The sequence below is a fragment of the Cavia porcellus genome, unplaced genomic scaffold (genome assembly GCF_034190915.1).
Source record: "Cavia porcellus strain 051 isolate PalLab524CR breed Dunkin Hartley unplaced genomic scaffold, mCavPor4.1 scaffold_13, whole genome shotgun sequence".
In the NCBI taxonomy this organism is placed as follows: domain Eukaryota; kingdom Metazoa; phylum Chordata; class Mammalia; order Rodentia; family Caviidae; genus Cavia; species Cavia porcellus.
In genome coordinates, this window is record NW_026947496.1 from 6731519 (window position 1) to 6757978 (window position 26460).

The 26460-nt window shown below is 50.7% G+C and overlaps 1 protein-coding gene across 4 annotated transcripts in view; it reads right to left on the reverse strand.

The window, feature by feature from the left end:
* Positions 1-11410: 11410 nt before the first annotated feature.
* The window catches only part of Exoc2 (exocyst complex component 2), a 143159-nt gene continuing 128109 nt past the window's right edge, over positions 11411-26460 (reverse strand). For 2 of the 4 annotated variants that reach the window (XM_063259784.1, XM_063259785.1), the window contains exons 24-29: positions 23146-23201; positions 21218-21340; positions 16344-16405; positions 13861-13920; positions 12908-12952; positions 11411-12612 (exon numbers count right to left, since the gene is read on the reverse strand). In XM_063259784.1, the coding sequence (XP_063115854.1) occupies positions 12519-12612; positions 12908-12952; positions 13861-13920; positions 16344-16405; positions 21218-21340; positions 23146-23201 (440 nt within the window). In that variant the 3' untranslated portion in view covers positions 11411-12518. Of the gene's footprint in view, positions 12613-12907; positions 12953-13860; positions 13921-16343; positions 16406-21217; positions 21388-23145; positions 23202-26460 lie in introns of all 4 variants that reach the window. The other 2 variants (XM_003463219.5, XR_001199723.3) reach the window with 2 other exon arrangements.

A 26460-nucleotide genomic window follows, 5' to 3' on the forward strand; every position in this document is an offset into this window, starting at 1 on the left:
TGCTCACCCCTCCCCAGCTGCAACGCTTTGTCTCATGTCAGCGGAAGCGCTTGATGCTGACTGTATCAGCCACAACAGGTTGGGCTGCCGAGGCGCCAGCAGGATGGCGAAGCCTGGGAACAAATGGAGAACACCCACCTTGGGGCGGAGCAGGTGACTGAGGAGCACAAGTGAGTGCTGACCCACCCCGGGGGCTGAGGGATGATGCTGTGTGTGGGAGCTGGGGCAGACAGGAACAGCAGTTCCCTGTGGAGAGCCATCTGGGCAGTATCCTCCTAAAGACAGGGTGAAGCCAGCCCAGAGGGGCTGCTGCACATGCTGCACACTAGAGGACTCAGCTGTCAGGTGTGCAGTGGGCGTGGTGCAAGCTCCTAACACTCCAGGGCACTGTGGCCCGACCCTGTCTGCCTGCCTCAGGAGCCCTGGAAAGGCACTGTGGGAAAGAGGTGTCCCGATGACACTGGGGTCCCTGAGGAGGCCCAGGCTGTGTGACAAGTGGTGTGTGCTTACAGAGACGCCTGTGCACGGAGTCTGTGCATCCCTAGAGCGTGTCCTCCAGCCCTCCCTGCCCATGGTGCCCTGCACCTCCACCGGTATCTGTGGACTGTGTGGAAAGCATTGCCCTGAAGAACCCTGGATGGCAGCCGCCAAGGGAAGGAGTCGCTGGGGAGCAGGGCCTCACCTGAGGGTGACTCCATGTGGGGTTCATGGTGCCAGGTGTGCCCTGCTCACACTGGAGACCTGACTTTTAGGAAGGGTGAGGCCAGGAATGGCTGAATCCAGGGCACCTGCTGCGAGTGTGTGGGGGGGAGTAAGCAGCAGTGACCTGCATAAGTGTGACTTCCTGCATCGGGAGGAGAATGATACCAGGTGCAAGTGCGAGGACAAGAGGCGAGGCTCGCTTGGCCTGGACCTGTTCATTGGCCTCCCAAGAGCTCAGCAAGGGACAGCAAACAGCTCTCTGAGTCACCGGGAAGCCTGTGGTAAGGGCTGTGGGAAGGAATCAGAACGAGCACCCACCCGCCCCGCAGCCAGGAAGCCACTAGAAATGGGGGCCTAGGCGAGGACCCGGGCTTGCCCTTTGCTTGCCCTGGTGTGTGGCTTCACAGAAGGTGGAGGGGATGCCAAGGGGCAACCACTGAAGGAAAGCAAAGGATAGCAAAAATGCAGCCCTTTCCCATGGGACCAGAGGCAGTGAGACCCCGACACAGGGTGAGCCTGCCTGGGTGTCACTGAGGTAGTGACCCTCGTGGTAAGCAAGGCTCAGTGGCTTTCAGGGGGAGCTTCGGGGCAGGGATCCTTGACCTTCTCACAGGCTTTAAAGATGGCCAGGAGCCCTTCCCAACTATTTACTTTGCAGCAATTTTAGATTTACAGAAGGTCGGGAGAGAGCAGTCAGAAAGTGGTTCTACACCTTCTCCTGGTTTCCTTGTTAGCATCTTGCATGAGTGTGACAGAAACACTGTGGTGACAGCAGTGTGGAAGGGTCGCACGCCACAGCATTGTGGGGAGCAGGAGGCCAGGGACACTGCAGTCTTAGCCACTGGCACCTGGCCACCTGCTGCAGCCACCTGTCCAGGCTCAGTGCAGCGGGCAGGGAGGGAGCAGAGGGTCTCCAGGGTGTGGGGCAGAGGCAGTGAGAGGTGCCCAGGGGTCACCTGGGCCCCACCTTGCCTGGTTGCTTACCCATCCCCAGTGCAGGTGAAAGTGCAGAGCCCAGCCCTGTTGTGGGTTCCTGTGGGAAGAGCCCAATGGCCTGATAGAGAGAAAGATAACGGCTGCGGGGCACTAACAGTTTACAAACTTCTCAACAAATGACTAAAGCCTGTCCAGAATGCAAGTGTGACTCAGCGCAGCGAGAGTGGCAAGCAGCGCGCAGTGACCGAGCTTGGCTGCACTGGCCCCAGCGTGACAGCACACAGCCGAGCATGGGCAGGGCTGAGCCATCTTCACCTTGGTCCTGCTGGGTGCTGCAGCTCCCACCCCAGGATGGGACAGGCGGGGAGCTAAAACCCACCAGGCACAGGGTGACCCTCTGCTGCCACGTCTGGTGGAGTGCCAAGTCAGTATGGTGCAAAGACCAGGTAGGGTTCAGGTCCCCCGAAGCACCCCTGGCCAGAGGAAGCAGAAACTGGGTCAGGAGGCGAGGATTTCACTGCTCACCACTCAAGGCCCCTGCTCTGATTGTGGACAAGGCCCGCTGCGTGCGTGGTCTCTGCGTATCTGCATGGCTTAAAAAATTCAGTCACTTGAGTTCCATTAAGAAACGATTCCTTTTTTCTCTTTTTTGAATGAATGAAAGCATTTCTGGGATTTTCTTACATATGAAACAATGCTGAGGTTTCTTGAAATGAAGTGCAGTCGGCAGCGTCTCTGGCCCGGCTCTTCGAGAGCACGCAGGCACCTCATCCTCCTCTTCAGAGTCGCAAGGGTTGCAGGGTCATAGGAGAAACCAGGGACCTGTACAAAGTAGCCGTGGACTCCTTCTCTAAGTCCACTCAGCACCTCTCTTGGCCCTCATGCTTCCCTCAGGGACCGGGAGATGCATCTGCACGCAGGGCGCCTCACACAGCCAACAGGCAGACAGATGGGCAGACAACCCAACAGGGACCCTGCATGCGGAGGACTGAACTGCAGTGCCCACTGCAGACAGCAAGTGTGGAACTGAGATTTGCACATGCATGGAGAACTGCAAGCTGCTGCCTGGGCTTCCAGGCTAGGTTTTCACATGTGGGAGATGCTGCTTCCTACTTCCACCCGTGAGCCACCTTGGATGGTTTCTGAACAGGAAATCTGAGCACACGACATTGCCTTAAGGAGTGGAAAAAAAGAAGACAAAGCAAGATCTTGTATTAGCACATTTCTCCTCTTCTTTCAGAAACCACTCTGGAGGTGGGGACAGGGAGAGGAATGTTGTGCCAGTGGAGCCACACAGATGCTTGGGGGACCAGAGGCTCTGGGTTTAAACAAGTCCGCTGTAGCACCCCCACTCCTCCGTGTACAGCTCTCGAGGGTCCAGCCTAGGCCCAGGGCTCAGGAAGCTGCTTGCAGGAGCAAGTGGGAGAAGCTCTATCTCCTGGGGTGCACTTCATAGAAAGGGAAGGCCGCTGGTGGAGGGCTTGCACGAGGGCCACTCAGCAGGTGGAGCCTTCTCTCATCCTCACAAACGAGTCTGAGATTCCAGGTGACGTGCTCTATTTCCTCCAGCCTCCATTTTCTCCTTGGAGTAAAACCCAGGTGTAATAATCCTGCTTTCAGCACACAGAATTCATTCATGGGCACAGTGTTCCTGGTAAACGACCACACGCTCACCTGGGCAGCAAGGTGTGCCAGGCACAGCTGTGCAGGCACCGGGCAGGAGGGCTCCTGGTCAACGCAGTGTGTGACAATAGGGATCTGCACAGCTGACAGGTGAGTTCCCTCTAAAGAACAGATGTCCCACTGCTGCTGTCCCCTTAAATGCAACAGTACTTCTCCCACTGATACCACTTTACTACTTCAAGACAGTGACATGGAGGCAGGTGTGGGTTTGTAATATTTCCTCCTGGTGTGTTAGTTTGAACCCATTCTCAGAAGCAGGAATTGTAACGTAAAGCATCCTTTGTGCACTCACCCTGGTTTGCCGAGTTGCCTGCACCCTCCCATGGTCATCTGATCTGTCTCACCCTGCTCCATGGCTCAGCTGGCACCTGTGAGCTGTGTTTCTGAGCTCATGGCCCTGTGCCAGCCAGTGTCTCCAAAACTGCGCCCAGGGTTTTCATGTGCAAATCCTAACAGAATCATCAGGGAGTCAAGGGAAATCATCTCACGGCCCTTGTCCACCTGCAGCTGCCGACAGCCACACCATCTTCTTCCCTTTCAGAGGTAATGGATGCGCGCAGACTTCCTCAGCATGGGTCTGCTGTGTCTCCGACCTCTCACCCTCTCCAGGAGCCCAATACGCAGCAGCATGGAGCACTGGGTACCCATCTCCTGTCACTGCGCCATGGGTCAGCCCCTGTTGACTGGTGGCTCCTTGCTTCAGCCTGGGACCACTAGCCCTGAGCATGTGCCATGGTCCAACTCAGCAGCTGTCAGGGGGCCTCAGTGAGCCATTCTGCTGTCATACGCCTGACTCTAACCATGTGTGCATGCAAGTGTAAGTCACAGATCCTGTGGCACAACTGCTACACTGAGCTCAGTTGGCATTGCTATGTGGCCTGGGAAAAGTTCTCTGAGCCATGCACAATGCACTGGTTTCTCTCGAGTACCATGTGGATAGCAGCAAGGTCTGAAAGGCTATGGTGACAATGGATGCTGGATGGTGCATGTGGCACAGGGTGTCACCAGGTGACAGTGGCAGATACTAAGGCCTCCGGCTGTGGGCACTTTGGGACCACCTGGGTCACAGAAGATGGGGACCTGGGCTCCCCCAAGTCAACTGCAACCCAAGTGGGAGCCCAGCGGGTCAATCTAGTATCTTCAACTTTTGGATTACTCCTCTTCACTTTGAAAGATTAAAACCAGAGAAGTGGGTCTCAGCCCCTCTCAGCTGGAACACCATCAATGTGCCAGAAGCCGGGTGTGTGTGTGTGCGACCTGTTCCTGCACACAGCAGCAATTTTGAAAACTTCTGGATTAGCAGCCTTCATATTCCAACTCATTTGTCATTCAAAATGTAACAGTGGATGCAGCGGCTTACACATACCGGGATTTCATGCTGTGACTCGGTCCTGTGGCACATAGGGCGATAAACCTTTACAGAAACCCTCTAGGTAGTCTTTGCACCCTCCCAAAGACCTCTGGGTGGGCGTGTGTGTTGAGCTAGGTGTGGGGACTGTTTCTGTTCCAAGGAGGTCCAGGGCCTGCATGCGGCTGGAGAGGAGGGCTCCCCCTGGCCACACTGAGCATCTGTCCAGGTCCCAGCCCCCAGGGCCAGCACCGCTCACCACAGCAAGCGTGGCAGCTGTGTGTCCTGGTGCTTTCCTGTTTGCCTGCCCGTGATAGCTGGGCTCCTTTCCTTTTCCCTCTGCTCCGTCTTGCCAGGTTTTGTCTTCAGTTTCCTCAAAACACTTGATTTGATCACCTATATTGCATCTTTATTATTTCCTTGTAATTCAGGGTTCCTTCTACTCTTCGAAGACTCACTTTAAAAAATTAAATGTTTTTGAGTTTGATGCCTGGCTTCCTAACAGAAGCCATGAAAGCTACCTATTTCTCTTGAATGTTTAGCTGCATCTCACACTTCACTGTGAAATCTTTCATTATTGTTCAACTCTCAATTTGTCTAATTTTTGTGGTTTCTTTTTGGGACTTGTGTTATTCAGTACTCTTTTCTAAAATTTGCAAACATAAGCAGGGTTTTAAAATTGATTACTGAGTCCTACCATCTTTCATTGTGGCCAGTGACCTCGACACTGACTCTTTGCTACTGCTTGGGACTTGCTCTGTGGTTAGAAGTGGTCAATTCTCTAAAGATGGTAAGAGTTCTTCAAGTTCCTCCCACACTAAGCTTGCTAACTGCACTTCACAACTTGCCTTTCATTTTGATATCCTGGTAGCTTAATCCATCAATCCTAACAAAAACATGTTTTAAAAAATCTGAGTGATTATGGTTGTGAAATCCAGCACTATTAAAATTCTGTAACTTGGGGCTGAGGATCTAGCTCAGCAGCATAAGCTCTTGCTTTTGAGGTCATGAGTTTGATCCCCTCAAAATTATGTAACTCGAGGTTATATTAAGTGTACCTCAGTTTAGAATAATTTTATCTTCCTGGCAAATTATTACTTTATCCCTAAGTACATTTTGCCTTTAGCTGTCTTTTGTGGGATAGCAACTCAACACCCTTAGAATTTTCATGACTGTTTCCCTGGCATGGTTTTTGGGGGTGGAAGAGAACTGGGGCTTGTTTGCTCCCAATCATGAAGCTGTGCTGTTTTGGAACCCAGAGGGAACACACCAGGAAGCGCTGCACAGGAGCATTTTCTTCCAAGGACAGGGATGTCGTTCCAGGTCCATTTGCCCAAAGGTTGCTTTTCCTTCCCTGTGCTGCCCTGGCTCCTGCGCAAGATCCTGTGATGCATTTATGTGGGTCTCTTTCTGTATATGGGCTCTTAATTTTGCTCCATTGATTTGGTATTTTGGGGAATGTGGGAGGCTGCTCTACTGTCTTGGTTACTATAACTTTAAAGTAACACCTTAAATGACAGGTTACAGTTACCTGAGAGAGCATCTTAAGATAACGGTGGAAAAATCATGATCACATACTGCACCATCACATCATTGAAAACACAAGTTACTCCTTACTATCACTGATACTGTTAGAATGGTAGTCTTAATTATTATAAAATGTCTTGGTTTGATGATCCCAACAGCATCCATACAATGCCAGTGACTGACAGATCACTAAAGTACATTTTATTGTTCTCTCATCTCTGCCTCTTTCATTCTTTTTAGTTTTTCCCTGCAATTACCTTCTTGAAGAAATGTGGTTATGTGCTTTAGTTTCCTGTAGTACTGATTTTGTTGACTGTTCATTGATGTTTTTCTACCTCGTTTTTCCTGTGAATTGTTAAATGGATCTAACACCGAAGCCCAAAGTTCACCAAGAGTCTAGCAAGGGCATTTCGCTGGGAGATTCCACACCTGGTTTCTGATTGTGGCATTAAAATGATTCTCTGCTAAGCCTGACAGGGCCAGTGGGCGGGATCAGAATGTACAGTAGATAGCCCCTGCCCTCTCCAGTGTGTAAGCCTTGCATGCAGTAAATTATCCTATCTTAGAACAAGTCTGCCAAGACTATGTGTGTGAGTGAATGTCCTGGCATTACAGTCACATCAAAAAACAAAAGAACATATGAACAAAAGTTTAACCTTGAGCTTTAGTTACAAATGGCAAATTAAAACCGCACTGTAACCTTAGCTCTATCAAAAGTATATGAAAATGGCAGGACAGGGTGTGGTGGTGTGCATACATATGCAATACATTCTCTGTATGTCTGGGTACACACACATGCTGTATGTAACGTTTTCTATATATAACACAATATACTCGACTATACTGTGTATATACAGGTGTACATGCATGTATGTATACATTCACAAAGGCAAAGGGAACAGGAGAGGACATAATAGCCAGATGAAGCCAAAAGCTGAGAAACACACGGATGAGTAGAAACCGATCCAGCAGATGTAGCCTGAAAGTGAGACCCAAAAACACAGCCTGCACTACAGAGCCTAAAAAGCGTGGGGAGCTGGCCGGGAACTTCTGGAAGTCCAGGTAACTGGGGCTGAACCAAAGCGGAGCCTGCAGCTGGGGGAGCACAGCTGGCAGCCACAGCTCTCCTCTTTCTCCCACAGCTGGGCCACTCCCCCAGGCTTCTCCCTACAGCAGCAAGAGCTCTGCTCCCCCAGATGCCACTGGGGTTCGGGTCTCCCAGTGTCCTCCCGCCACCGGCATCCCTTGAGTTGAGGGCACCCACATCTTCTCACTGCGAGGCTGGAAGGGGATTCTCTGGGAAGTAGGAGCAGTCTTGGAGCAGCAGTCCAGAGCGAGCAGCGTGCGACTGCTGAAGGCCCGGCACCTAACAGGAATAGGACCCCAGGCAACCTCGGGGTGCTTTTGTGAACTGTGACACACTCCCAAGTGCAGCAGAAATGTGAAGTATGCTGTGATGTTTACCCTGTAACCCTGTGACAGGAGGACGCGGCAAAGCGGGACTACACACAAACAGCGCGCTGCTAAAGGAGCAGTGCTCTTCCCACAGAAGGGAGGAATACACAAGCATCCAGAGAAGGCAAGCCTACCGAGCAGTGATTAAAACTCACCAGAAAAGGTCTAAGTGTGAGAATTTCTCAAAAATAAAGACGGAGATGGACGAAGGAAAAGACTAAAAAGTTTAAGATTAGGAAGTGCAACGGTCCAAATACTAAGAAAAACAAAACAAAAACAAAAACCTCCAAAACAGGGGCACAGGGCACTGAAAGAAATAACTCACCAACATTTCCCAGAATCTAGGTCTTGGACGCAGTGCTAGGAACAGAAGGGCACCGCCTAGAACTCTGGGAACGGCTGCAGACCGAGGAAAAGGCAAAGGCTTCTGGCATAGAGGGAAGGGGAGAGGATGCGGACAGAGGTGGCAGTATGGGGGCCACCGAACCCTGAGGGCAGCCCGCTTTGTCCAGCCTAGCTGGAGAGGATTCCCTGCAGTCCAGGCCTCAAGGGATCCTCTGACAGGAAGCCCTGAGAGGCTGGGCTGTGCTGAGGGAGGGCGAAGACAGAAGCAGGGCACTCCGGGCTGACACGTGACACCCCTCGAGCCTGGTGTTCAGAAAGGCAACAGTGAAGCCACAGGAGTCCAAGGAGCAAGGCAGAAGTTCGCGCTGGCCTGCGTATGGCTTCACACTGACAGTACACACAAGCCTAATAATCTGGACACTGAATAGTACAGTCTATCCAAACGAGCCCCCACAGGTGGAGGGGTGTGTGTGTGTGCACATGCGTGCGCATTTCAGGCAATGGGGCGGAGGAGCCAGATTCTGATGTTCTACTGCAGGGAGACCTTCCTGTCCCAAACCAAAGAACTGAGAGGCAGTGACAGAAAGGTGCTAAGAAGTGATGTGGAGGTGTCTTCCTCAGCACGCAGACCAGCTGCAGGAATGGCAGCGGATAGCTTCAGCAGCAGGCAGGGGAGGATGGGACGGGACGGGAGTGGACTGACTGTGGATTTACTATGAAAACAGAAATGGTCTGACACATCTGCTAACATCAGAGCAGCAGTGACACCAAACAGCCCAGGTCCCACACCACAGTGGCCTGGTGGCAGCAAAGTCCTTCATGTAGTCAGGAGAGCAGGGCTCGGGGACACAGCAGCAGACACAGCCCTGCGGTCACGGGACGTCCTCATCCTCATCCTTGTCATCAGAGGGAGACTTGGTAGAAGTCAGGGGTGAGCACCCTATGATTCACACAGAAAAGGGTGGGCAGCAGGAGGTAAGAGGGGACAGATTAAAGCAGAGGAGCAAAGAGGCCCCAGAGGAGCTGGCTTCTGTCCCAGGCCAGGACACCGAGAGCTCAGAGGTGCTCTTTCACGGGCCCACTGTGAGGTAAAGGAGCCCTCTCGTGTCTTCCTTTTGTTTGGTTGACAGGGTCTCATGATGTAGTTTTCACCTGAACGTGCTCGACCCCTGCCCTCTGCTTCCCGAGCGCTGGGATCACAGGACTCCACACAGCCAGCACCGTTTCCTAAATGCCAGGACTTTTTCTCAGTACCCTCATTTGATCTCTGCACCCTTTGGCCTTGGTGAGGGTCTTTTTCTTGTAATACTTGTCCTTCTCTGGGTGCCACAACCCCACTCTTCCCCTGTGGCTCTCACTAGGAGACCTTGCAGGAAGGACTTCCTTGGCAGCTGGGCAGAGGAAGTGGTTTTGCTCAAAAGTTTCTAGGCAGGTGGGACATGACTATTTTTTAAATATAAAGAGATACTATCAATCACATCAGTCTGGACAGCAGTGCCAGCCAGGCAGGTAGGACAGTCATCACGGTTAGGAAGCTGCTGACGAAGGCCGGGGAATGGCTCCAGCGCTCACGTTGGCCAGGTTTATGTTTTACCTGCAAAGACTTTCTGCTGCCTTTCCCTGGAATGCAAACTGACAGCTGAAATCCACTCGGTCCCCTTCACAAGACGTTCACTGTGACATGTTTATAATCTTGCCAGATACACAAGGCTTTCCAGTGATCCAAACAATAAAATTCAAAAACTCCAGGTGAAGTGAGAGCGGCACACAAAATGCTTGGTCACCTCACACAATCATTTGCAGCAGCTGTGTGCGGCTCAAGTACAGTGTCGCCTGTCCCACAGCTTCTTTGGATTTTGCAGTTGGTTTGCAAGTCTGTATAAAAATCTTTACAGAAACCCTGACAAGATCAATGTTTAACAGCAAAAATGGATGCTATTTTTGGTCTACGGTTATGCATATTATTTTCAGCAAATAAGATAAATTCGAGGCATAGTTGTTCTAGTAGAATTATTTTGGAAACCTATTCTTGAAACTAGTTGAAGTATGCAACTTTTCAGAAAACATATTACAATATTCTTATGCAACTGCTGACAGAATATCTGACAGCACACATTCAAGAGAAACACATACCCTTACTCTGCACCAAAACCAGACTTCAAATGGAATCTTTTTTGATCCCTTTGGAGCACAATAAAGAATAAAGGGGGGATAGAGGGAATAAGGGGATGGATTGCTTACAAAGAGGTAGGGGACTGAGGGCAAACGGGGGATGGGGTGATGTGGGCCAAAGATACACTGTGGACAGGACTCCAAGGATCTCAACCAATGTGAACAGCACAAGTTAGGAGCATGGACTGAGATTAATGATCTCAGCAAGAATGAAGACAGGAAAAGGGGATGGAGAAGAGGAGCGGGAGGCGGCAGGGAGGGGACAGGACTTCAGAGAACTGATCTACACCATGTACTGGCACCCACTCCCACCAACTGCAAACATTCACTCACAAAAAAATAAACAATTTTTAAAAAGGAACTGCATGCAAGGCTGGCAGAGAGAATGAGTCAGTGAGCTGAGCCCAAGTGCAGAGGTTTTGCCCACATCATTTCTAGAATCGGCTGCTTCCATGGTGCACGGATACAGAAAGTCTTCTTGAAACCAGATTCTCTGGTGGTTTACGGGGGGCCAGCCCTACCAATCCCTCCAGAGCCAGGCAACCCGCAGACCTGGCCATCCTGTGTCGCATGCTGCCTGTGTGGGGCTCTCAGCACCCCCGGCCTCCGCTGGTGTTGCATGGTGAAATTGCCACCACCCTGGGCTCTACTCCCCTCTCCTCCAACTTGGGGCTGGCTCCCCCATCTCCTTCTCGCTGCTGAGCTCATCTTCTGTCACTCAAGCAGCCCTTGAAATCCCCCTTTCTTCCAAGAAGTCCCATGACTTGTTGGAACGGCTGTGCCGAGCTCCTTCATTTGGGTACGGGGTTTTTTATGCCCGTTGCTGAAGTTCACAGTTGCCTGCACTTGCACGCTGTCCCATGACTGTGGTCCCCAGGGAAGGGACAGGAAAAACAAGTGCATGCAGGGTAGGGAGCTGGAAGTGGCAGCTGCCACTCGCCAGCCCCAAGTCTTGGAGAAGCCACACACCTGTCTGGGTCTGGGTCTCCTCACCCACTGGTCGGGCACAGGAGATGGCCAGGACAAGGACTGAGCAGAGTGATTCAGTGGGTCCCCAGTGCATGGTGAGCCCAACACACAGCATTAGCACAGCACCGGTCAATGCTTTCCCATGATGGTGTAACAAACATAGGATAAACAGGGAATGCAAGTATTTAAGTGTTAAAAAGAGACACATAAATCATTACACAGTTAAAGAAAATGTTGAATAAAGACATTACTGGGGAAAAAAATCAAGTGAACTTTATCTTCCAGAAGAGGTATTCTTTATTGGCCGAATGCACTGTATGAGTTAAGACAACACAACTGTAATTTCCTCACTTAGTCTGCAGTCATGTGGGATGTCGTGGTCAACACACGTATGAGAAAAAACATGCCACGCCCTTTGCGTCTGTGAACGGGAACCTCCACTTCCAGTTACAATGAACATGTACAGCATTGAACGTGTTCAATGATCCAGAACAGTGACTTTGGTGTACGGTTAACATTGTGGCCTGAAATTACCAGCATCCACAAAGAGGCTTCATTCAGCAGGGGAGAAAGCAGATTTTCAGGGAATCATTGCTGTGTGGCGGGCATCTTGAGTCCTCAGCGAACACAGGCGATGGACTTGCCCAGCTCTGCAGCAGGAGCTTCCAGAGGAGGCAGCATAGAGAAAGCAGCCACCCAGAGGGCGGGCACTGCAGGCCCAGCAGTGCAGTTATGATGCTGCAGGCTGCACTGTCCCACCACCCCTTGGGACAGATGACACAGGTCCACAGGACCCGCACGGGAAAGATCAAGGTCAGACAGCAGAGTACAGTGTCGTTGATGTGTGGACTTCTAAACCACATATATAATCTACTCCAGCTGTATGAGCATTTTGTGCAGCTCAGTTTTCTAAAACCCACTACAATTAGGAAATTTATGCCCTTTGCACAAAAGGAAGACTTTAAATGCAGCTGTACAATTTAGGGCCAGCTCCAAAGATGCCTAAATGTAACTATCCAAATCCTTTATCCACCTCTTCGTGTGTGCTGGAAACAGTGAACCTGTGGCGAGCGAGGCTGGAGAAATGCTTCCCTATACGACAGGTGCCTCCGCGAGACACCCGGGGAAGCCCTCCTAACACTCGCCCAGTAATAGCGAAGGTGGAAAAGTAGGTTTTCAAAGGGGAGCTGCAGAGCCACACAGCTCCTCCTTGCTTGGGCACTTCCCAGAGGGTCCTTCTGGCTGAACTAAAAACCCCAACCACCAATTTCTGTGCTGCTACTAAGTCACAGGTGGGGGAAGGGGCCTGCGCAGCCAGGGCTTCCCATGCCAGGACCTTCCCCCCAGGGAGGGCGAGCACCGGCCCTACCACCCCTGTGCCTCATGTCTTCACCAGCGCCGGAGAGGCGGCCTGGAAGCAGGCGAGCTGCAAGTGCATGCTGCTCTTGAACTTGTTCAGCAGCTCTTCCAGGAGCCTGTGGAGGAGACGTGGTGTCAAACCCAGCCATCACAGCTACCACTTGGGCCCAGTGCCCAGCTCTGCCTCTGTCCACAGGCAAAAGTCCTGCCTGTGGACTCACATTAAAGGAAGGCGCAGGTGGAAGGAGATGTAATTAATGCATGTGCTGATGTTTGCATGTGAAGACTCCTGCCCTTTCCACCTGCCCTGGGTGGATGAGATTCTTCCCTAAAACCAAGCACTACTTGGGCCTGTTCCTCACAGGGCTCGGAGCAGGTAACATCTCCCTGGCCCAGCCCTTGCAGACTCACCTGCTTTCTGCTCCTGATTTTCCGCTGGTAGTGAGCAGGCACTGGCTGGGGAATGAGAGTGGCAGGTTGGCAGTTTCGGAGCCAGACAGGACTGAGAGCTCTTCCCAGGCACAGGAAGCAGGAAGTGGGCTCTGAGTGCCAGGCCAGAGGCCCCTGCCACTGGGCAGTGGTCAGGCCTGACCCTCAGTGGGTCTCAAGTCCTAGGGCAGAGCTGACTCTGACACCCCAGCTTTTGAGCCATGTTGTAGAAGATGGTGACTGCTTTCTGTTTTAGCATATTTCAAGAATTGAACATGGTTTGGAATCAATTCTGATATGGCTGAAAGCTCAACAGAAGCTGGGAGCAGGGAAATGGAAGTTTGGGTTGTCAGTGTGGCAGGCACACGCAGGGACAGTGTAGTCACACTGGTGTCCCTTTCCCCAGGCCCACCAATGCCCTGTAACAATTGCCCTGCTGCCAACCCTGGTCCCACAGTGACCTGCACTGCCCTGAGCTGGTGCCGGAGCCCAGGATGAGCCTTCCTTTCAGGTCACAATTCCTGCTCTATGAGAAGCACAGCTCAAGTGCCGGTTGAGACTGCTAATGTGGTGGTGATGAAATATGTAGTTTTATCATGCATATGTACGAATCTTTTGCTTTTCATATTTTATAGAGGACAGAGTGCATATAACTGAGCAAATCAAAAAGAAAAAAGTCACGGAGTCCTGTTTTACTAAGCTACCTTCTCTCATAGTTCACTGAATAAGAAGCTTTCTTGTGATATTTTCTGTACCAATTACTTATAACTCAAAAAGAGCTCATTCTGAATTACCCCGACCTAGAAGAAAGGCTTCACCTTACGCCGTCACCTGGAGGACGAGCAGGCTAATGCAGTGCTGCCAGTCTTGCCTCCTCCTCCCCGCAGCCTGCTGCGTCCCTCCCTCCCCGAGACACCAGGCAGTGCAGAGCTTACTTCTTATCTGCTCCGCTGGCGAGCTGTGGAAGGGCTTCTAGAGCCTGTTTGAAACTGGACCTGGAACAAAACAGCGACAAGTCATCCCAAACAGACCCCAGCTTTAAGGAAACAAGTGGGGCCACCATGAGACACAGAAGCACATCTGAAACACAGAGAAACCAACACAGGTGAAGTGAGCGGAGTGCAAGAAAAAGAAAAAGTCGAAAAGCCAGAGGAAAAGCAAACGTGAGGCTTCAGTTGTCAGAGGCGCGGAGCAGGACGAGCCCAGTCCCAGCTGGGAAATTAAAGGAGTGAGCAGGTGCCGCTCTGCGGAACGGGAGCTGGAGCCGCACTGCGTGTGGCTGTGCTGGACTGCTAAGCCCTGCTTCTCAGAACAAAGCTGAGCTACAGACAGAGCAGCGGGGAAGAGAGGACGGGGATCTGAGGCGGGAAATGCCCCCTGCAGGACCCCGTGGTTCTGACCTGGTCACAGCCACTAGCTCAGGACACAGGAACTGCACTCGTGGGCCTTGGTTAACTCGGTGCAGGGAAACAGGGACCTACAGCTCTCTCTAGTTTTTAGTATACTTTCATAAATTTAGAAATTCAGTATCATCTCTACGTGAGAAAGAGAAAAGACATGAATCTGAAAATTACCTATTTGGTAAGTTTAACTCCTGCAAATATGAAGTATCAGAAAAACTCCTGAGCCAAAGGAAAAGCACATTAGGGCACATGTGGAGGGAAGCTTCTGAGCACTTTTCTCAGCTTCTTTTCTGACTGGCATCGGGCAAGAAATGTAGTCATTAAATTTTGGGTGGTCTTTGACTCTGTGCCGTCATCACAACTTCCTCATCTACATTTTTGAGCACCATCAAAGCAGGGACAGGAATCCCAGCAACATGAAAAGAGGATGCCAGGCAGGGGCCAGCGCAAGGGAGGAGCAGGGGAAGGGCAGAGGCAGGGGCAGGGACTCTGGATGTCAGCACCTGCCACAGCCCGCTGGCCCCCTCCCTCTCGAGGAGAGCAGAATTCCCTGCCACAGTCTCCTCCATCATCCAACTTCTACAAACCTCTCCCCAGTCCAAAGAAACCCCACTGTTCTTCACTATGACGAAGAAGCCAAAGACACACTACTCACTGTCCGCAGACGCTGACTGTGGAAGGTGACTCAACACCTTGCTCAGGGCCCTCAAAACCTGTGCAGCCTCCGTCCAAAATCTGAAACCTGACCTGCCCCATTCTGAGGCTTTTTGAAGCCCACCATGAGGCTACAGCAGAAAATTCCACAGCAAAGGCAAAGGTATTAAAGGTGTCAGTTAAAATATGAGGAGGTACGGAGAGGAGGAGAAAGAACTAAGGTGTGTCATGAAAGGGACCAGCCAATCATCACGTACTGCACACACACTAACCAAAAGTAAACATTGAAAAAATGAATCAAATTGATGACAGAAAAAAAGAAAAAAAGGATCTTCAGATTTTGTAGATATGATGTATATGAAACAAACACATTTCTTGCTTAGACTTGGGTGTCACTCCTGAGGTATTTCATTGCACATAAGCAAACATTCCAATCTCTCACCCCCCTCCAAAGGACCTCTTCTCACTCCCCGCATTTTAAACAAGGGGGTTCAGGCAGGACTGCTTTCCTTTTACAGATGAATACCTTCGGATGCTGGAAGGTAAGTTCATGGGAGACACAGGCACTCACTGCAGACACAAGGGGAGATGCGGGCTGCCTGTCTCTCCTCCCCATAGCACTTTGTGCAGAAAAGTGTGGGATTAAAAAGGGAGAGAGGGGCAACTTCATTTATTAAGAAAAACTTGGGTCTTTAGCTGTAACGGTGACAGCAAGACTGACGGCACGTGCCATGTCACCAGATGCTGGAAATGAATGAGTTAGTATGTTTCGTGTCCTTAAACACTTGATTTGCATACTACTTGGCTTGTCAGGTACATTACCAACCTCACCCCGTACTTCCTAGGTAATACTATCAATGTGGTAAACAATTTTGTATAGGCAAATAGTTCTGTTTCACTTCACCTACTGATTTTCAATGGTAGGAAATCCTGACTTTCATTCAAAACAGCTAAAAATTATCATCAAATTTCCACTACAAATTCTGCAGAGAAACCACAAGGCTTCCTCTTACACTGCTATTTACAACTGTCCTTCAAGTCTGCTATGAATAGATTAAGACTCACTTTTTCTCTTGTTTCTAAAGAAATATGCAATGCTAGGTCATATTATTCTTGAGGCATACTTGTGAATGAAAACAAAAGTTCTATTAAACTATTTCCTTTATAATGTGCTACAAAGAAGTGGCCTTCATAGGCCTTGGCTTCTCATAGGTACATATTTTTAGCTAAAAACATAGACCAAATATAATCTTTACCACGACAACATATAGAAGCAGTTAGCTTTCAAGCACCTTCACAAAGCATAACACATTAGAAGGACACTCTCACTCTTAGAAAGAACAAGAACACTGGTGTCTTACTTGCTTTCTGGCGTCAGGTAAACGGCCACCGTATCTCGCAAGGCACAGATTTCAAGTCTCGCCTGAAAAAAGAGAAAAGGAGTGAGGACAGGCAGGCATACTTGGAGGCTCCTGAGGAGGGTGCGACACACCGCAAGGACCACACCATGAGCAGGTTTCCCAAGACAGCTCAGAGAAACCTGCTGCCACGAGAGCCGACCATGTGCAGGCTGGGAGCTGCACGTGCTACTCTGAAAAGCACCAAGCAGCCAGCTGCATCCCGGGAGCCTGGGGGGCAAGAGGAGGGGGCTCCGGTGCAGGCCCGCGGGCAGGAAGTGGCCGGGCGCTGCGGCCTCACATCCAGGCTCTGCCCAGGGCGCCTACCTCCTCGCAGACACAGACAGGGCTGACAGTTCAAAGTCAGCTTTACTCAGATCACGGCTGTGCTTCTACGTAGAAAGTGACAAGCTGACCCTAAAATTTGTTTCAAAATATAAGGAACCTAGAGTAGCCAAAACAGTTTTGCAATACAGCACCACTTTGGAGGACTTAACTCTTTCAGATTTCAAACGTCCTACCTAGCTGCTCAATCCCAGCAGTGTGGCAAAGCCGTGAAGCAGACTTACAGAGCCGCGGGACAGAGTGGGAGCCCCGAAGCACACACTGCAGTGCCCAGGCCTCCCGCTGGGGAGAGGGCTCCCTTCAGCAACCGCACATTCAGATGCCAAAGAATGAAGCTGCCAGCGTCCTTAACACACAAATTTTCTCGAAACAGGCCTAGTCTTACACGTAAGTGAGATAAAACTACAAGTAAGTGTGGGAGACACATCTGTAATCTCATCAGTGGGGAGGCTGAGGCAGGAGGCCTGCAAGGTTGAGTCCAGCCCGGGCAATTAGTGATGCTGTGAGACGGTCTCAAAACAACAAAAGTGGGCTTGCCTGTAGTCAGTGTGAAAGCTCTGGGCGCAAAGGCCAGTGCTGTGACCAACGACCAACAAATCCTTATGACCTTGGTCTCGATAAGCATTTGGAATAACACTCAAAGTACAAGCAACAAAAGGAAATAATAAGCTGGATTTCAGCAAAATTAAACACCTGTGTGCCCCAGTGGACAGACAGCATCAGCAAGGGAAGGTGAGGCATGGAGTGGGTACTGTGTCACACCCTCTGTGTGAGCTACCTCCAGGGAAAGAGCCGTCCACAGCCAGTGCTGGAAAGGAGCAGAGAAGGCCTTGCAAACTGCTGCTGAGACTGGGATGGTGTGGCCACTTTGGAAAAGCACTCAGCATTTCTTCAGATTAAACACACAACACCCATGTCCTAGTAATTCTTCTAGATACAAACCCAAGAGAAGTAAAACATGTCATGTGCAAGCATGCCCACAAATATTCTTCACAAGAACACCTTTTCTATCAGCTAAGAAGGGGAAAGCTCTAATACCCGTTATCTGACAGAACATCAGATACAACATAGTCACATACTGGAATATTACTCATCCGTAAAAAGGGATGAAGCACAGTTACACCACACACATGGGCTGACCTGGAAACGTCAGGCTAAGCTGAGGAAGCCTGTCACAGCAGGCCACACTCATGTGACTCTCTGGCATGCGGTTTCCAGGACAGACAATCAGAGAGGCAACTTTCCAGGAGAAAAGCCCATCCTCAGGACAGTGAAACGGCCGGAGGGTGGCGCATCAGGGACCCTGGGAGCAGCCCGGCTAAGTGGGGTAGTGCTCATCCAGCCCACTGACCTCCTCCGCTGGGAGAACAGCTGCCTGGCTTTGCTCCACAGCGCTCTCCTGAAGGCAGCCTGAAGCGATGACCACTACAAGCACATGTGCCCAGTTCTGTCTCCACTGTGCTGTTCTGGTGCAGACAAAACCACATGGAGGACACTGCACTACTTCCAGGTGAGGACTTTAGGGGACAGCAGACCATCAGACAGGGACTTCGGTCAGGGAGCAGGGAGGGTGTTTAACTCACCCTTCCCTTATGCCAATTACACAAGCTCTAGTCACTTGTCTAACCTGGACCAGTCCTGACAGATCAGCTCACGCTGACTACGCTCCCTTGCTGAGAACGGCTCTGCAAAGGGCACCTCTGTGACTTTCCAAGGGGAGCCTGCACTCCTTGTGAGGACATGCCCCTAAGCGGGGAACGCCGGCCTTGCACATGCGCCACATGGCAAAGGCAGAGTTCTACCTCGTGATGCGACAGCTTTTCAAAAACCGAACCACCTGCTCAGTCCGAGGAGTGCCCTGGATCCTAGAGACAGACGAGTCTGTGTCTCCTGGACATGTTGCAGCCTGCGCAGCTCTGGCAGCTCCCTGATTGCCCTTCTTCACTGCTCTCTGTGACGGGACCATGACAGCAATCCTGACCCCTCAACACCTACTTGTGCAGCAGGGGCTGCCACAAGACCACACTTTCAGTGAAAACCATGGCAAGCAGAAATGCAGACCTTCTAACAAATCTCCTGACCAAATCATCAGGTGTTCTCTATGCTGCTTTTCTCCATTACTTAACTCTGAAAAGTTTCAAGTGTGTTGAGCCTGAAAGACTGTCAGCCTCGTCCTGAACGCACGCGGCATCTGCACTACCCTACTTGCTCACCGCCCTAGGCCCCCGTCTGTCATGTGCCGTGCTGCCTGCTACCCGGCAGCTCCCGCACACCAGAGGAGCCGCGGTGGGCCATTTCCTTCACAGGTTCCTTACTTGTTCTAGAACTTTCCTGTAAATTAGCCCACACAGTACGCTGTAGGGGTGCAAGTTTTCTTACAGGCTTCCTTCCCTCACGCGACTGTCACCCGCAGTTCTTCTGCTTTGATGCAGTGTGGTGCATTCCTGTTTACCCCGCTGACCAGCAGCTTCCGACGTAGGGTCTGGGAGCTTCCTGCAGAAGCACCCCTGCATGTCTTCAGCTTTAGTGTCAGGAGGGCTGGGAAGACTGGGCTGTGGGCTGCGTGGACATCTAGTGTTTAAAACACTGCAAGCACCTTCCCTACAGTCACATGGCTCTACCTCCCCAGCAAGCCCAGCACCCAGTGCCCCGTACAGCCCCACTGCAGCGAGACCCGCGGTCTAACAGTGTGCACCTGTAGCAGCGTGCCCTCTCCTGCTCTGGACACCACCTCCAGCCTTCCAGAAATCTCATTTCCCACGCCAGTCCTGTTGCCACGGTCCCAGAGACCCTAGAGTTGTTTATTTTTTCACATTGTTCTTTCTGTTCTTCACACTGGGTAATTTCTATTGATCTACAAGTCAAATGATTCCTTTTCGCTCTCCTCTCTGTTCTGCAGTTACTCCCATCTGGTTGATTTTTAACAAGTTCACTTGTACCCATGCATTTTCATCCCAGAGTTGCTACTCAGTTCCTCCTTTAGGGCATCTTATTTCTCCACTAAGATTTCACCACTACTGATTCATTATAAGTGCATTTTCCTTTACATCACTGGGTACTTTGCAAATACCAATGACTGAGTTATCTTCAGGTTAGTCTCAATTGATTATACTTTGTATTACTAACAGGTTGTATTTTCCTTGTCTATTTTGATTAAATTTCAGTTAATTTTAAATTTGAACCCTAGATGTTGTGAGTTATGCTGTGAAGATTTCAGATTATATGCAGTCACTGAAGCTGGTCATTGACCACACCTGAAGGAGCCAGCCAGGACCACCCAGGGCAAGCTGCAGAAAACTCTTCACTCCAGACCCCAAAGTCAGTCCCATGGTTTTCCATACATGCAGATTACATTAAGTTGCTAAATGTATGCATAAAGCTCTACGGTGAGGAGGCAGCTCCTTTCCTCCCATCAGGAGAGCGGAGTCCATCTGATCTGAGCTTTTGTCTCTGTTTTCTCATCCTCTCGAGGTCCTTCATCCCAGGAACCCCGAGAGCTGCGCTGGCTGCAGCACCAGATTCTGATACACCTCCAGAGAGCGCTGACTTACATTCTAGCATGCAAATGAATTACGGGCACTGACTGGTATGCTTGGCTCCTGGGCCACAGTTCCAGTCTCTCTCCAGCTGCTCTAGCCCTGGCTGGGCTGGGTGGGCAGGATGGGTGTACAAGACATGTGTCAGAGGCTAACTGCATGCAGACGGTGAGCATCGTCGCCAGTCCCACACTCTCCTGTAGCCACAGCAGCCTGAAGCCTACTTCTTAAGCTGGAAGACCAGGTGCTGTGGAGGAGCTCCAGGCTCCCTGGGGCTCTCAGGATCAGATCCACAAGCAGCGGGGAGGTCAGCCAGTGCCATTTGCTCCGGAATCTGGGTGCTGACAGTGAGTCAGGTTGTTTTAACTAAAACTTTTAGTCTTAGACCTTACTCAGTAGTACGTGTTATTTGCGGAGGCATGTGCTTCCTCAGCTGCCAGTGGAAGCACAGCTCCCTGCTCTGTGTCTGGGAGGAGATCGGACCCAAGCTGCCTACCCCAGCCACGTTCCTGGGCAGCAGGTCATGCAGCAGAGCCCAGGCTATACCCTGCCAGGATCTCGGCACCTGGCGGTTCTAGTGTTGTGGCTGTGAAACTCCACCAGCTGAAGCATAAGCCCAGAGTTTGCACATAAAGATGGCCTCCTAGAATCCTACATGCGCGGCTTTGGATGATTTGTTTCCCAGAATCAGGCGATAGCATTTTCCTGTTAGGCATAAGGCAGTGAAGACAACTGCAAAATAAGGACAGTCACAGAGACGAAAAGAATCTGCATTCAGGCAGTGTCCAAGGCCTGAAGGCCTCCTCTGCACTGAAGACAGAAGAAAGGGCTGTGCCCTGTGGGGGGGAGGGGGCGGCGCAGTGGCGCAAGTCCATGTACCCAAGTCGTGAGTGCCTCAAGACACCATCATGCACAGCAGGGCCGGTGGGCCTTCACCCCGCCCGGTGACGCCAGTACCTGCAAGGCTCCGTGCCTGCTGAAGGAAGACACACACTGCATTAGCCGGCTCAGCTCCTCGGACACCGCCTCCACCACTCTGGCCAGCACACGCGGCACCAGCGCTTTGGAAATGGTGAACACCTGTGGGGCAAATGGGCCAGGACCATGGCACTGGGGGAGCTGTCCAGCTGGAACGTGTTGGAAACAAAAGAACACAAGGAGGAACAAGAGAAATCTGTACCTTTGCTAAGTAGTATTTTAAAAGACCCATGTTACTAATGAGTCTTGTACTTCAACTGTATTAACAGATCAATGACAAAATAATTCCCTTTAAAACCATGGTGTTGATCAAACACAAGTATGACTTTGAAGGGTGTTGTTGATGTGGACAAACTAAAAACTGTTTTGAAGATAAATATTCTGCAATAATTTAAAAAAATCCTGAGCTGGGTACAGTGGTATGCAGCTGCCATTCCAGCTCCTTGGGAGGTTGAGGCAGGAGGACAGTCTAAGTCAACGGTTTATGCCCAGCTAGAGCAGCACACCACAATCTGTCTTTTAAAATATCCTCCCAAACAAAGGTGTGCACACAGCCACCGGGCCTGACTCCCTACACTGCGACACACACCCTGCACACGAGGCCCATTAGTTTGCTTTGTGACTGGTGTTATTACATGCTGCGCTAAACACTCTATTTCTTTTCATTTAAACACAGTATTACTGAAGTTTAAAGTTTGCCACTTTCAAACTGAGTTACTAGATTTGGAAATTTAGTGAAATATTTTACTTTCCTGATTTATAGTCATGTTTTTTCTTTTTTGGGGGGGTACCAGGGATCGAACTCATGACCTCAACCCTTAGGCCGCTGAGCTAAACCCCTGGGCTCGAGTTATGTTTTCTTTATAATTTTTCCTTTCTTTTACATATTAATTCTGTTGGGTCGACTCAACATAATTTGAGCACTTAAGAAGATTTTCGGTCATGAGGCTCATGTGTGACCAACAGTGAATAATATAGACGCAATTTTGCTTTCTGTCACTTGGCTAAAGCTCAGGGGCTAAAGCCCTGATATTTACAAATGATGTCACTGTCACTGACTACGGATGCTGATGAACGTGGCCTCCTCAAAAGCCAGCAGGTTGCTCGGGCTGCCACCCACGCGGCTGCTGCCCCAGAAATGCCCCACTGGCAGGCTCCCGGTGTGCTGATGTTAAAGGAAGCCCACACAGCAGGAGGGCTTTTATTCTGTCCATAAACCACAACTGAGCACTGCTGCTCATTAGAAGAGGAGCTCCACGATGAACACCTGCTTGTGCTGAATGACGTAAGGCCCGTGTTTTCACGGGGACCTCGGTATTTCCGGTTTACTAAGAAATGAAAACTGCAGCATACTATCCTGTTTCTGCTCAAGGTGCTTCCGATGTGACCCAGTTCAGGAACCAGGCAGCACTGCACTCCTGTACTCTGCTCTTCTGTGGGGGCCTCGGCAAGCTTTCCTCTTTCCCGTTTCCCTGCTGGCCTCAGAGGCTGCTGGAAGGGGAAGCAGTGGTAACCTAGCAACACCTCCCTGGCTGTGTGTGGGGAGGAGATCTTAGCTGGAACCATTCTCTCTCACACATTTGATCTGGCTTCCCATCAGTGTGAGCCCCAGCACCCCAAACCACTGGCAGAGCTGTAAGCAGGGCCTGAGAAGTCTGTGTTCTGCCTGACAAGAGGATGACACACTTTTCAAACTAAGGGATGGGAAACAACTTCCATCCTGTTTGCTCTTTGCCTGTCACATTTACTCAATTTAGTTTTCATTATCAGAGGAAACACCATTTTAGGAAACAATCAAACCCTGTACACAGCTGACTTGTGTTTTCTGCACACCCAAGATACACTAGAAAGCGGGAAATCACCCGCTGCCCCTGGCCCCCCACAGGAGGACAGGAGAGCCAGCTTACCTCCGCGTGGACCGCAATTATGTTCACCAGCGCTTCTTTCAAGTAGTTCCTGACACCTGAATCAGGGTGGGGAAGAGGAGAGGCACTGAGCAGGGGCACAGGCTGGTGAGTGCCAGCACCTGCCGCCGCCACTCAGGGCGCTGGGGAGAAACAGAAAGTAAACGCCGCCACTGCCTGCTTCCTGAAAGCCAGACGGTGAAAGCACTATTTTCATACAGGTTTTAAAAAGGGTACACTCAGAGTTTTCTTTCACTGTGTTTCATCTCTATTGCTGTATGCACTCCACTAACTTTGCGTCAGTTGGCCTCAAAGTTAAAATTTTGATAAGACCGCCCATTTCTTCACACATATGCAAACAACAGAAACTAGAGAACAGGACAACACTTAACAAAGGTGAATTTTAGCCAGGTGTGCAGATGTGCACCTGGAACCCCAGCACTCTGGGAAGCTGTGGCAGGAGGACCGCAAGTGGGGATTAGCCTGGGCAACTTAATGAACCCCATCTCAAAATAAGCAACCAGATCAACAGTGCTGGAAATGTACTTCAAAAGTTCTAGGTTCAGTTCTCAGCAGCACAGAAGAGAAGGTGGATAGGTGAAACATGCTACAAACGTGTTGAATATCCACCACGGCATCTCCTAGTGCTTCCAAAGACACAAGTCAAATTATTTTGACTGTTTTACCTTGAGGATTCCTTCTGGGGAAAAATGTCTTACAAAACCACACTGGATCTGATTCTATAAAGCACGTTTAAAACTACAAAATAGACGGTTTCAGCTTTGAGGCTCAGGATTAATGGACACTGATCGTCCCCCATCCCAGCACCCACAAGGCTCTTGGGTGCAGGCTCTGAGGAGAAGGACCCTGGGTAAGAAGGGCTCACACCCTATCTCCTGTGCTCTCACGGGCTACAGCAAGGAAAGAGCCCCCGCCGGAGCTCGAAGGCCTCCCAGAGTGTCCCACACCACATGCCACCCAAAGCGTCAGAGCACACTGTGCCTTTCTTATGACTCCATAACGAGACTCTCGCTGGGACTGGGACACTCAGGAACGTCCTCTAGAGTCAACTGCACAGTCAGCGGAGCTTGGCGGTTGGCATAGTCTTCTCTCCAAAACGTCCGTGCTTCCAGTGACCCAGGAAAGCTGAAACCAAGGCCAAGGCCACCACTGCAACTGATGACATTTGGAACTGGCACTGCAGGCGCTAAATATACGATGGGCCAGTGACTCTGTCACACACTGGGTGCACAAATTCAGCCACTGGGTTTGTTCTGAGGCTTCACATACCCAGCACACACACATTTTCTCCGGAGAAGACAGTTCCAGTGTAGCTAATCTTGTGCTGATGTTGATGCTAAGCTGATAGACAAGGAATTAAAAAGAAACTGATTCTTTCTGAGTAAGAGTACATGGCAGAGGAAGAAGCCACACGTGGGAAGCAGGACCAAGAACGAGGAGCCTATGCAGGCAAAGCAAAATAAACAAGCTCGGGCAGTGGAGTGGCACAGGGACGCTGACTGCCTGGTCCTGCACACTCGGCTCCCATCGCAGTGTCCTGCTCCTCATGTGTATCTCTCGACATACCCACGCTCCTAATGTGCGTACACCGTGTCCGGCCCAGGACACTCTCCAGAACTGCAGTGACACAGTCAGCAGTCTCCATCCTTGGTAAGAACCAGGTCCTGCCAGTGCTTAAGGACAAACGTCAGAGGCGTTGGCTTCTTTCAGTGTCCTAGCAATGATGCCTGGAAACGGAAGGGGCTTTTTGTATTTTAAAAATTCTTCAATGTAAAAGAAAAATGGGGCACAGCAGTGACTAAAAAGCCAAAAACTTGGACTCCAGCAAGCTGAGGTCATGTGCTCAGTGATATCCTGCTCTCAACTCCTATGCTGACCCTTGTAGGAAACCATTTCCTGGCCATTAGACGAAGCACTGCTCAGATAAAACACCCTGTAACAGACAAAGCCAAGCTCGATCGGAGCCTCCGAGGGTTCACCCCAGAGTCGGCCAGGTGCACCCTAGGTCTTCCAGAGGAACATGGAGACAGCTAGCAGGAGGAAGACCTGGGAGCGTAGTTTAAAGCTGGACCACAACTTAAGAGTGCTTTTATGCAGCACCTATGTATGAGGTGGCTGTGTGAAGAGGTTTTTACTAAAAATCCTTTGTACTCTGATTTAAAATAATTTGTGAAACACATAGCTATAGTCTTTATTTTGTGACATTCGTAACTGGCTGGGGAACGGAACTGGGGTAGGGCAGGGACAGGGCAGAGCCTAGGGAATGGCAGAGCTCCCCTTGGTCTTCCCAGCCCAGAATCTCATCCTCTGCCCCTCCACTCGGCTGCAGCCCGGGAGCAGCAGCTGCCCAGGGCACTCACCTCCCAGAGACCTGCAGACGGTGCTGTGAGGCTGTGCTGCCAGATCTCCAGTATGGTGTTAATGGCCCCAGCAGTTTTCTGGAATATAAGGCTGCAAATCTGACAGTGAGAAGATGTCTACTCTTTCAGGTAAATGCATCTGAGGCCCAGCCCTGGTGGGCACTTGGCCAATAGCACCAGCCAGCAAGCTTGGGGCTTCACAACACACTTGGGCTGTGTCACCACAGGCTCTGCGGCCACAGGTTTAATCACACAGATTAAAAGTTCTCAGAAACATCTGTGTTCATGCAGAGCATGGGTAGACCACTGCCTGCTCAGAGGTGTGGAGTGCACGGTATCCTCATGTCCGCCAAGGCTCCATGCAGAGCCCATACTAGACCAGGGAGAGGACCTGAGTATCCCTACATTTCGGTACCCAAGGTGGGGTGGCTCCCAGAGCCAAGACCCTAAGGGAGGGGTGCATGAGGAGCCAAGGCAAATCATACACAGCCAAGCATTGAGACTTGAAGGGACCAGACTGGGGCCTGGGGAAGGGGTTGGGTCTTCCCTGTGGCCTCACACAGGTGTTGACAGCAGCAGTCTCCTCCCTTCAGTGACTGGTTGGGGGAAGACAGGTGGATGAAGACAGACAGACGGATGCTGTTGTAGTCAGGGGTGACAGGGGAAAGGCAATACAGGACACATAATTTATAGTATTGTTTATGATAGTCATTCCAAAAATCAAATATAAAGAAAGTGCAGGAAATGTGTCCACACACTAAGACCTAAAAATCCAGCTGAGGGTCTGGATCCCATAGCAATGTCCTGCATGAGTCCATCTGAAGACCTACAGCCCATGACAATCCCCCCCCCCCGCCCCAGTCCCCAGCTGGAGGCCTAGAGCCCATGACAATGACTCATGTGAGTCCATTTCATGGATCTGCACTGGGAAGGCTCA